The 12,570-nt window shown below is 31.5% G+C and overlaps 1 protein-coding gene across 1 annotated transcript in view; it reads left to right on the forward strand.

Moving 5' to 3' along the window:
- The first annotated feature begins 2,333 nt into the window (after nt 1-2,333).
- Nucleotides 2,334-12,570, forward strand: part of LOC118184309 (neuroligin-4, X-linked-like) — a 188,600-nt gene continuing 178,363 nt past the window's right edge. The window contains exon 1 of the mRNA XM_035353963.2: nt 2,334-3,390. Within this exon, the coding sequence (XP_035209854.1) occupies nt 2,898-3,390 (493 nt within the window). The 5' untranslated portion in view covers nt 2,334-2,897. The remainder of the gene's footprint in view (nt 3,391-12,570) is intronic.

The raw sequence follows: 12,570 nt of genomic DNA on the forward strand, positions 1-12,570 counted from the left end.
ATGAAAAGTGTGAATGTGTAATACCAGTATTCGAACAATGGCACTTCCCATAGCCAGCCGGATGTCCTACTCTATTACAATACGAAGGTACACCGCAAGGAAAGATAAAATAAATTATAAGACAATGTTAATAACAGTATAAGAAGTTTTTCATATTTTGTAGTTTCATTTTAGGCTTCCTAACTCTTCTCGAATAGCAGTCTTTATGACAATGTAATCCGACTAAATTGTACATAATTATAGTAATACGGTGAGAAATTCTCTAGCTTCTCTAATTTAAGTTTAAACTTTCAGATACGTTCTGAATTTTTTAAACAAAATAATACACCAAACACGTTTATTAATATTAATTATTAATACATTTAAACTGTGCAATTTCCACCAAAGCTATTCTCAGCTGCTGTGAAAATAAAAGACGAAGAACGTTTACAGTTTTATCTCCCTACTTACCTGTTCCAATAAAAGCTACATGGAGATAATTAACTATATGCTAGAAATTAAAAATGAGAAAATACTTTGATTTATTTTCTAACTTACGGTTAATATATTTATTTAAAATGTATTAGCTCCTTCAAAGTTTTCCAGAAGAAAGAGGTAAGCCGTCCCCTTTATTGCAACTAATCCCTAAATTATTAAAGTATATTATGTCAAGATTATCAAAGGAATTTGAGACATGAGGCATCCCTATTATAAAAATTATTATAAATGCCTAAATTTAAGCTGTCATCGTAAATTGACTAACAGAAGCAATTAAATTCATCACATTCGCTGAACAGTTATAAATATGTGTAAAAATGGGAAAAGCAATTTTCTGTCGCTCATGAATAGAGTTAACCCACCACGTTTCGTATTCTAGTCATTATATAATTATGTTCGATAATTAATTCGTTAGAATTAGGTGGCATCCGTCATATTACATGTTTTCCTAAAGAAAGAAAATATGCTTTCGTAAGATTATCTAAGACTAGTATTGTATTCTTGTTTACAGTATAATTATAAGATTTTATTTTGTTTTCCTGTGGTGTTTCACTATGGTCGGATTTTTGTTATCGATTTTTAACCTACTTCCTGATAAGCTATCGAATTCGAATTTCACATACTTACTGTTTGTCGATGACAGTATAATGTGGTGAAGGATTTTATTTAAAACTCGATTTACATACTTTTTATTTCTTGACTGAAATGGATAAAATTGCTTTCTATGTTTAATATTAAATGTATAATTATATACAGGTAATTTCTTTATACTGTGCAAGCGCTCGATTTTTCACTGGCGGTACTCTTTGTTTTCCTGCAAGGAAGGTGGTAATTATTGCATCGCGACAGATGTTATGGTACTGTACGACACTCTGAGACTTGGAAACATATAAAATGCCCTCACTGTCCTTTCTGAAAGCATGTTTATTTCTAATTCTATTCATACATTATAGGCATAATTTTACTCTTTCATTCATATTGTTTTTTGATAAAACGTTACACGTCTTATCTTCTTCTTTACTATTATCTGTTTTAGCAAATATTCATACATTAGTTGTTGTTAATGTATTATTATTAGTTATATTATTATTATTATTATTAGTTGTTGTTGTTGTATTATTATCATATAGTAGTTAAGTAATAATTGATATAAACAACAAAGTAAAATAATCTGTGAATTTTACAACATTTTTATTTTATCTATCCACTTACGAAAATGCTGAGCAGTGGAATTTTGAAACATAAATTAGTGCATGAAATTAAATACAAGAATCACCCCGGAGCCGATTCTGCCGATGTCATTAAAATTACACGAATCGGAGTTATATCTGAAGCTTACGAAGCCCATTAAACCTACTAAACGAGAAAGAAAATTACTCTGGCAATAGCCACATTAACAAGACAGCTGTTCCAACCAGCCACCAAAGACTTAGTTAATGGTTACGAAATAAATTGCAATTAAGGTTCAGCATTCCTCGAAAGAGAAACCGCTTTCATTTACCTAAATATGTTTCAAAGTACGCTAACATCATTTTCTCGGGATCATCAAAGCCGCTAAATTATTGAGCACGCGCATTATGACAAGATTTTGAAGCCAAACTTCTGACGTAAGTGTCCTCAAAAGATTTACGTAATGAATTTATCGTACGAAAGACTTATATACTTGCAGATATTTTGCTAGATATGTTCCCAAGAATTTGTACTGTTTATTTAACGCTAATCTAACAGAGAATTCGCCCGTAGTAATTCAGTCCTACTAAAAGCAACTAACAAGGCTAAGAGAGCGCATGCGCGTTGTCACGAGAATGTGGTTATCCGTCGCCCTCTCGACGGACCGATAGTTGGGACTTGGGAAGCGCAAGAGCAACATATCTTTTCCTTTGGTGATCCCTGCGCTCTTTGAGAGAAGTTCAAGAGAAACACGCGTGTTTTGCGCGCTGAAAGTTTCCAGCAAAGAAAAGTATTCTTTTGACTTATTGAAAACCTGAGTGAAATAATGTTCGAAATGAAAATGTACTTCCAAAATTTGTTGAAAAACTTTTTAATTTTTTTGTGTACTTTAAAATAATGCTGAGTTGCGGTCAAGAAGGGAACCAATGCATGAGCTTCAATACATAAATCTTTTAGATTATTTGCTATAAATATGTACAAAATCGCTTTAAAGAAATTTGCTACATTATTGCCTTTAAATATATGGTTTTATAAATTTATTAATGACAGATGTTAATTTCAAATGCTATGAGTTTACACTTCATGAACTGAAAAGTATTTTTTGAAGTGATATTTGTTACTAAAAATTTTTTAGTAATTTAAATAACAAGAAATGTGTATCTAAATTTGAATTGAGCATCAAACGTCTGCTGAACTTTATATCTTTAGCAACACTGAGCTTCTGTTAAACTAATGCATATACATTAAACATGAAATTGACAATTAGCTGTGCAACCAGGAAACATTATACTTTTCTTGAGAAAGTTTTACTCATTTCAGCCGTATTGGTTTTTATCTCTTTGAGCAATGTTCCAGCTTCATTGTACCAGATGGAGCTCGATTCTCGTCATTTGAGTACTAGGGTGGTACACACTAGATATGGAACGTTGCGTGGGTTCATCAGCACCTTGTCGAATCGCCAACTGCAGCCTGTGGAGGTGTTTCTAGGTGTACCATATGCGGGAGCCCCTATAGGGCCCTTACGTTTCATGCCACCCGTGACATCTACTCATTGGAAAGGGGTCAGACTGGCGGACAGTCATAGTCATGTGTGCCCCCAGAAATTGCCGGATATTAAAAATGAGACAGAGGCTTTAAAGAAAATGCCTTTCGGGAGGTATAGGTACCTGCAAAAACTCTTACCGCAGCTTGTGAACCAAAGTGAAGACTGTTTGTATCTCAACATCTACGCACCTGCAGTCGGTGAGTCCTGATTTGATTCTTAAGTTGTGGTTAATTATATGTAGAGGTTATTGTATTTATTTGATTCAACTACAAGATATTGTTATCAGCTATTTTTTTTTCTTTTTCAATCAAAAATATTTTGGAATGATATAAAAATAAGATATTTTTGAGTAGAAACATACTGAAATATAAGAAATTTATAACTTTCATCATATGTAATGGAAAATATTCTTGAAACTTGGATGAGCATTTAAACTGATTGCAGTAGGCTCTATTTTATATATTAAATGAAAATAATTTTCTATTAATGGATAAATGATCATTAATTCCATGGAAATTAGGTAAAGAATTTTCGAGAAATGCAAAGCTATTTTTTTTTTTTTTAATTTTTAATTTTTTTTATTTTCCGTGATTATTTCGTTTTTGCCTAGTTTTCATTACATACATTCTGAAAATATTTCTTCATCATGCTTACGTACGAATTAAATAAATATGTCAATATTTTGGAAAAAATTTCTATTCGATTTTTGATTTTAAAATTTTATGTTCATTTCTAAATGAAGAATGTTCTGCATATCAAAATTAACTTTGAAATCTTTGTTTACATTTTGAGACAAAGCTGAAGCTTGAAAAATTAATCTTCATTTCTGAAAGTATAAAAAAATTGTTTCGTACGAGTTTTGAATTAGCATAAACAACTTTAAATAGCAGCAACAATGGGAGGAAATTTATATACTTGTATTTGATTTTAATCCGATTTAAATATTATTTGCTATCTGTTTATCTACTCACAGAAATATTTTAAAACAACTTTAATTTATTTCTTCCTTTATTAAAAAACAATCATACGGTTCATGTGGTATAATATTTATGTCCGAATGCAATATTTTAATCTGTGCAGAAATAAATGTTTAAACTGTTCAGTGGCATGGACCTTATAAGAAATAGACTAACCCAAACGGGTTTTCTCCCTCGTCTGAGGCGTTGCCGGCTGTCACCTTGATCACATCCGTAGGAGTAGGGACGACTTGCAGAAATTTAACATTTGTTGAATGTTACAGTGTGTATAATTGTCAAGAAAAAGCTGGTTGTAGCGCCTCATTTCACAAATTAGAATTTCTACATATTTTTATTTTCGAAATTGAGATTGATTTTTAAAAATTTAGCATTTTTATCAAGAATTATTAACATTCCAAATAATTATAAAGCTATTGTATGCTTTCAGGGCTGGATATTTTTTTAGCTTTTCCTATGCTGTAAGGAAATTTGTAACTACTTCTTTTAGAAAATAATATCTTAAATCTGAACTAATAGAAAATTTCAAACAAGCAATTTTCTCTTGCAATTTTTATGCTTTTCATTGGTGTAAATAAGTAAAAAATACTAAACTACTTAAACACGAATTTTTGAAAGTTTTGTTTAAAATTCTAAATTGTGCTACTCTTTTAAAATTATAGATGAGTATTATAGCACAATTTCTATAAAGGAATTTTATTTCAGTTATATTTCATAATACATCATAGTGATAAACACTTTTGACTCCTTGAAAACATTTATACATTTAATTCTAATATTAAAATTGTATTTAACCGTAATAATTAATTTTGCTTGTATTTTATAGTGATTATTTTTTTAAATTTATTTTTAGTTCTGCATAATATTTTTTTTTATTTACTGTTAGTTTAATTTATTAATCCAAAGCGGCGGTAGCCTATAAAGGCTGTTAGTTTCGAAGCGGCATTTTGCGCTGTTTTACTATACATGTCCGTGTCTCCTTGCAAATTGTTGTTACCAAATATTATCGCCCTGTATTATATATAAAGAAATTAAATAATGTAGAATCTGCATGAATACATGTATGTTTCTCGCACTGTTACAAAAACGACAGTATCTAGAGCCATCAAATTTTGAATAATGTAATCCTCCACCCGAACATGGGCATCTGGACGGCCGAATTTCGAATTTGTTTTAATCTATTCCATAATCTGTAAAACTTTAACGAATTTTTAATTAACAAAGTCAACGAGTTCAGATCGAGCACTGTACGGAAAATAACAGTTTTATCTCCAGTGCGGAAATTCTAAGGGTATGCTGTTTTCAACTGTATGTGGTTTACGGGCGAAGAACATGATATTCAACAAAGATAGGTAGCACACAAAACTTTAAAAAAAGGTTCCTTTTGGGCGTAATATAAAATCTGAGTACTTCTAGATTTTATTTTATCTTTTTTCTTTCCCTTCATAACGCTCAGAAAATTGTATGCTCCGGAATTTATGAATTATTAAAATAACTAATCCATTTTAATGTTAATAATTTACAGGTCATATAATCAAAAAATATGATCGTTTTGTAATGTTATTATAATTTGGAAAATCACTGCCTGAAAATGTTCATTAAATTAAAAAAAAAAAAATTATCAGATCTTGTTTAATTTTAACTTATTTATTTCAAAGCGTCACGTACTATTAATCTTATTTAATTTTACTTTATTTTACGTAAAATTAAGTTCATAAATTTTGCGCTTAGTGTTTTTACCGTTTTACCAAAGTAAAGATGTTTGTACAAGAATTACGCGTGAAAGCGCGAAATGCAGTAAAAAGTGCTTTAATGAGATATATTAAATCCTATTTGGAAAAAACTGTGGCTTTCATAATCTCATCACTATGCAACGTATCACATTTAATAATTAAATAGACTTATGTGATACAAACGCTATAGGTTTCAGTGTTAAAGTAAACCAGATCGTCCCTACTCTTTCTTGCCGACATGTCGGTGACGCGCTCCCCGCCTACTGGGTTAGTCTATCTCTTATAAGGTCCATGTTCAGTGGTTTGTAGAGTCATTAAGTTATATCGATGCTAGAACGTGAAATATGTGCAATGCCTTCGCCGAGTTTCGAATTCCGGAACTTCCGCAATCGCGTCGAGTGTATTTCTAGTTGTATCACAATGGAATGTAGAAAGGAGAGAAAAAATACCTTACAGATTGATGAGAACATAGTTATGTTTTTATGAAACAGAAAGATAATTATTGAAAAATACATTCGAATACATTTCTCTGAATTTCATGTTAAGAAAATTATTTCTACTAAATCTGTGACTAAATTTTATTCTTCTCATTCTATACCTTATTAAAAAGATAGTAATATAATTCAGCAATATATTACTGCAAAAATTAATCATAGAAAATTAATCTAACACTTTAAAGATTAATGATATTATGCTCAAATTCTTTATCAATAGTGTATAGCTTATATCGTTCAGTTAGTTCTTAAGCTATTAAGAACTAGAGTATTAATAACAGCAAAAATTACTAATACATATTAAATGGTCAAGAAAGTTTTCCCAGTTAATTAAAATATTGTTACAGTCTAACATTTTACCTATTTGAAAATGCGTTATTAAGTTTCTTTTTTTTTAAATAAATTTTCTAAATTTTGGTATTTAAATATATGAATGGTTTTCAAGTTTTACTTAATGAAATCAATTAGTATCTTCATTAGAATATACTTGGTATTATTCTATAAATCACTGTAATGTACTGAAGCGCGTAATTATAAATTTTGAACAGATACGCAGTTCTCATATTTACATGAAATTTATTATCTGCTTAGACTAGATTTGCTAGGTGATTAGTACTGCATAGATATAAACCGATATTACATTAGTACTTTTCTTACAAATGCCAAATTTTTAATAATGAAAACGTGAGATGAAATTTTCTGTGATGTAAAGTTTTTTTTAAGAAACACTCACTTAACTGGTAAAAATAAATATTTACTCTACGATATGTAATGAAAAATATATTTGAAGTCAGAAGTATATTATTTAATTTTTATTGTATTATTACTGTCACATTACCTTCAAGAAGCAGATGTGATAACATTAGAAATCTTTCAAAGAAATGCTTCAGCTTGCATGACAAACTTTCTTATATTTTGTGCACACGATAAAAATTTTTTCCAAAAAACATTTATTATTGAATGTGAAGAAACAGTAATCAATAATTTTATATCGATAAACTATATCTTGAAGCTGTAATTTTTATTGCAATCCGATTCGGATTCCGGAAAAGACTTGGATATGCTCGTAACTATATAGTGTCTCTGCGGCATGGGGTCGCTTAAGATACGCGAAATAATGACATTCCACTTGAGTGTTTAGCGGTAGAGGAAGATAGATTGGAGGTTCCTGGCCCCGTATCCCAGGGGACTGAAGTCCAATGACAGACGCAGTGCTGCGCTCCTCAACACTTTAAAATTCGTTGAAACCGATCATTGTATTAAACAAGTGAATAAATTACATCAATAGAGATAGCTTACATATTCTTTCTATTAGAGTATGATTTTATATTATACAAGGTTAAATTTATACCAACAATTAAGTCAGCCTGCCTGAGTCTTCTACAGAGATATACTGTTTAATACTGTATCTATGGTGCTGAGATATATGATATTATCAGAGGATATGTTGTGACATTGAAATCAGCTCATGGTAGAAGTTGTAGATTCACTGTTTTTCAGGAAATTGAAATTGTAGTTCTGAAGAAAGAAATATCTTGTAGAAAAGGTCTATTTTGAGTACTTCTTGAAATAAATATTCCTGAAGAATTATTGTCATCGTCATTTGCCAAATTTGTACGTAAATATCTGACACCTCACACCTTAGTGTATTTTCTTCCGCCTTACGGTATGCCTTCGTGTTGTAAGTAAAAGCGAAGCCCTTTCGGCTGGCTGTTGGGAGTCCAGTATTCGAATCCCGGCAAAAGCACTGCCCGATTTTTATATCGATGTAATTTACTAAGGAGGTCTCTATAATACTATCATTGAATGTTCATCGAAGATATATTTTGATCTCAGGTTTTTTTCTCCCTAAAGTCTTCTAAGTAATACCAAAACGAAGCCTGACTGATTTAAATACCAAAACGAAACCTGACTGAAAACTTTATTCAGTATTCTGGCTATGTCATTAGATTGCAGACTCATTGCATACGACTGGAGTTTGACGGTTAGTAAGATTTAGTATTCAATAGTTCTAAGTCTTTGCAAGTAGAATTGGCTTTCTAGTAGAATTGGAATTTCAAATAAAATTTATAAGGGATTTTAAATCGCGTTGTATATGCTGGACGATGAACTACTTTGTTCAGTAAAATCAGCGGTATTACTCAGTTTATTGAAACCTTCTTTCGCTTAAACAAAAATTCCAATTATTTTAGCGGAATAAAAAAATTATATTTTTTCTATCATCCATGTCATTTTAAGATGAATTTTCTCTGCAATTTCTTGCCAAAAACATTTGAGTAATTCTCCAAGTCGTCAGAGGGAATATCGGTTTCTTTCAACCCGCTATTCATTACGCAGAATACTAACAAAAAATAAAATAAGTTATAATATTCATTTTAAACATATGTGAATATACGTTTCTAAATTTCATTAACTTGAATAAAAAGAGCAGTAAAGCGAATTTTGGAGTTAACTTGGAAAACCGTGAAGTCTGAGCGCATCAAATAAATCACTCACTTCAAACATGAAATGAGCTATTGCAAAAAAGGCTTCGTGTTTATACCAAGCGCAACAAGTAATTCCCGGAATACATGCTTAAAGTATGCATAAGTGTACAATGGATACCGTCTCTTTCAAAGCATTTTGCTTGTTGGGGTCATCTATCACAACTTCTTCCCCAACTTTGAATATTTCTTACAACTCAGACATGTTTTATTTTAATGATATTTTCACCATAAGTTGCACTGATAATTCTAATATCCCAATAAGACTTGCTTTAGTTTTAATACAAAATCTGACACAAATACGCTACATTTAATTTCAGTCTCGCATTTTCATGAAGAAGTGCACACGCAGATATGTTACTTTAAAATTTCTTCAAGTTAAAGTTCAAGTTAAGTTCTTTAAAATTTATTCTTTCAGTTTGAAATATATACATTTATTGTTTCAGAAATGCTGAAACACAAATAGGTTATAAGGTCACTTCTCCCGCTGTTTTCGCATGCGTTCTTAGTGTAATCGGATGCATAACGCGACGCATATTCAACAAGTGAGCAGTTTGAGCCGCCCCGGCTAGAGTGTTGCACATTTTTCACGTCTTGTCCTTCAGGAAAACTTAATGAATTTACAAGTGGCGCCCGAACTAAAAAAGTGGTGCACAATAATTCGTCACCACCAGCATTTGGCGATTGGACACCTCATCCGCAGTCTCACTTTAAAAGGAGAAGTATTTAGGGTATTTTCTCCATCCTTTACGCACGCCTTCGTGGTGTAGTTGGAAGTATACTCGAAGCATATTCGAAGGTCGGGAGCTCCAGCTCCGGCTAGAGCGTTGCACATTTTCACGTTTCCTATTTCAAGAAAACCTAATGAATTTAGAAGTGGCGCACGAACTAAAAAGTAATGCACGATAATTCGTCCCCACCAGTGTTTGGCGATTAGGTCCCCTCAGCCCCAGTCGCCCTTTAAAAGGGGGATTATATAAGGTATTTTCTGTCTCCTTTTCACAGGCTTCGTTGTGTAATTCGAATGATACTCGATGCGAATCCCAGCGTCCAGTTCAGGCGAGGGGACTGTACATTTTTCACATACATAAATAAATAAACTAACTTGCAACAAAATCTGAAAGTTTCCAGATTTTATATTATGCCCAAAAGGGCTTTTTTTAACGTTTTGTATGTTACCTTTATTTATTAAATATCATGCTCTTTGCACTTAAACCATAAAATTCAACAGTAATATCACAAAATAATTAAAAAAGAGCATATCTTTAGAATTTCTGATACCCAGTCTCGCGCGCTGGATATAAAAATGTTTTTTTTCGGAAAGTGTTGCCATTGCTCGCTTTGAAATTATTGAGTTTCTTAATTAGAAGTGCTTAACAAAAGATGAAATATATAACACAACAAATTCCAAATTTGGGCTTACGTACTCAAAATTTGATGACTCTAGGTACCGTCGTTTTATCACAATGCAAGAAACATACATACATTTATGCAGATTCTTGATTATTTAATTTCTTTAAATGTAATGCAAGCCGATAATATTTGGGGCAACAATTTGAAAAGTGATTTTAGTTTATAGTGAGTCAATGCAAAATGCCAAAATGGAATTAATAGCCCTTCTGGGCTAACGCTTTTTGGGCTAATAATATATTTATTTGCAATGAAGCGAAAAAAATATGAATAAATAAAATTCTTAAAACGCGGTTTAAAACTGAGAGAGAAAAATAAAAATAAATTCTAAACAGAGGTTCTAAAATTATACACTTGCATAAACAAGAATGCCAGATATAGAGCGCATTTTTACGCAGATGGGTTTCTTCAGAATTTAATTAAATAATACTGGAAACAGATAAAATAGTTTAGAAATTACGTTGCAATCTATTTCACTTGTCTGTCAATAACATCAGATCGAAACCAGAAATTTTATCGTGGTGAAAATCGCAAGATTGCGTCTGTCCTTCGCATGGGTCTTGAATACCGTACATATGAAAATACGACTTTGCCGAGTTCCGTCCCAATTCTGATGAAGGATACCACGGGGAACGAGTTCAGTACTCTCCTATATATTTTTTCTATTCTAAGCCACTCGGCTGTCATCTCACCGCGAATTCTGAGTGACCTCCCCAAAGCAATGACACAAAACATATTGCAAAGATACGGCAGCGAGCAACGCTAACCATCATACTGATAAAGGTGACCTGAATAATTGTAATAGCTATTAAATCTGCTTTATTTTTTACCATCATGTTTTCGACGACGATGTTTTTAAACTAAGTTTTTGAACCGCTTTATGTTCGACGACGATATTTCGCACCACGATGTTTTAGAACTGCGATATTTTCTCTTTGCTTTCTTTTCTCCCACCATGTTTTCTACCGCGAAGTTTTCACCTTGTGTTATTTTCTCTGCTACGTTTCTGTCCGCGATATTTTCGGCTGTACCCGTGCCTTAATGGCAGCTCAAATATATTATGCTTTTTTAAAAGTTTGTAGGAAAATTTTAAATTTTTACACAAAAAAGAAATGCGTTATTAATAAAATACATATTTTTTCATATGAACATATTTCATTCTCTTTTTATTTATCTTCATTCTCAGAAAGTCGTAATTTGAGTAATAAAATAAAAATTTCTTCTTGAGCAGTTCTAATATTGAAATTATTTTGCTAATTTTTTTATGATTATTATTGGTTTTTCACGTCTTCGAACTTTTCATTTTCTTTGAAATCTGACACTGTACATTAATGGATTCTGTTTTGATTTCAAGGGATTTATTTCCATTTTTAGATTTATGTGATATAAAAGGTCTCAATTTTGTTATTTGTTGCAAAGTACTTACTGCAAATTTTATGTTTCTTGTATCGATATTTTTTCAAGCAAAGAAGGTAAATATATTTTTAATAGTACCTTGACAAATGTTAAGAAAATAGAATCAATTAATATACAAATAACAATATTTGTTCAAATATATAGAACTCATTGAAAACGTACTATTTTATAAATTTTGAGTTTCGACAACAATTTCTAAACAGACGTTCATTCTGTTGTTCCACATGGTGGAAAGCAAATGAATATTTTAGTGATTTTGCTTTTTAAATCTGTTTGCAAAGAAATGTATTTAATTAACAAGTAAGGAAAATTATAAAAAAATGAAGCCAGGTACTCGTTACGTTTAGTTGATAATTACACCTGTGTAATATATCGATGCATAGGTATTTTTGAAAATTTATAGGGTTATTACTATTTTAATTAACCAGTTATTTAGAATTTCAGCTAACTTTTCTATCACTTCCGTTGCCTCAACAGAATGGATATCAGTTTGAGATTATTTAAGTCGAAAGCTTTTGATTATCAGACATAACGTATTTCTGCTCCTCGAGACACCATTAATAAGTTTCTCCAACTCTGATAAGACTGTAGTTCTTTCGCTCTGCGTTCAGAAAGCCGACATTAAATTGTTACGCCGGTGAGAAGTTTTAAGCCAACTTCGCGTTAAATCAATTGTATAGTCTTTTACTACTAGGCTCAAATTCGATTTTTTTTGCAGAATTTCAAGTTGGTTAATTGGGCTTTGTAAGGATTTATTTCATGCTGTCATCCATATTAGCAGGAAACAAGTGATTCATTCGTCCAGCCTAATGTTTAATTTCTTTCAGTGCCCTGAAATAAGATAAGGCGGATGATAAGTCGTAACCG

The sequence above is a fragment of the Stegodyphus dumicola genome, chromosome 3 (genome assembly GCF_044657685.1).
Source record: "Stegodyphus dumicola isolate Sdum_Otavi_A_Nest chromosome 3, ASM4465768v1".
Lineage (NCBI taxonomy): Eukaryota > Metazoa > Arthropoda > Arachnida > Araneae > Eresidae > Stegodyphus > Stegodyphus dumicola.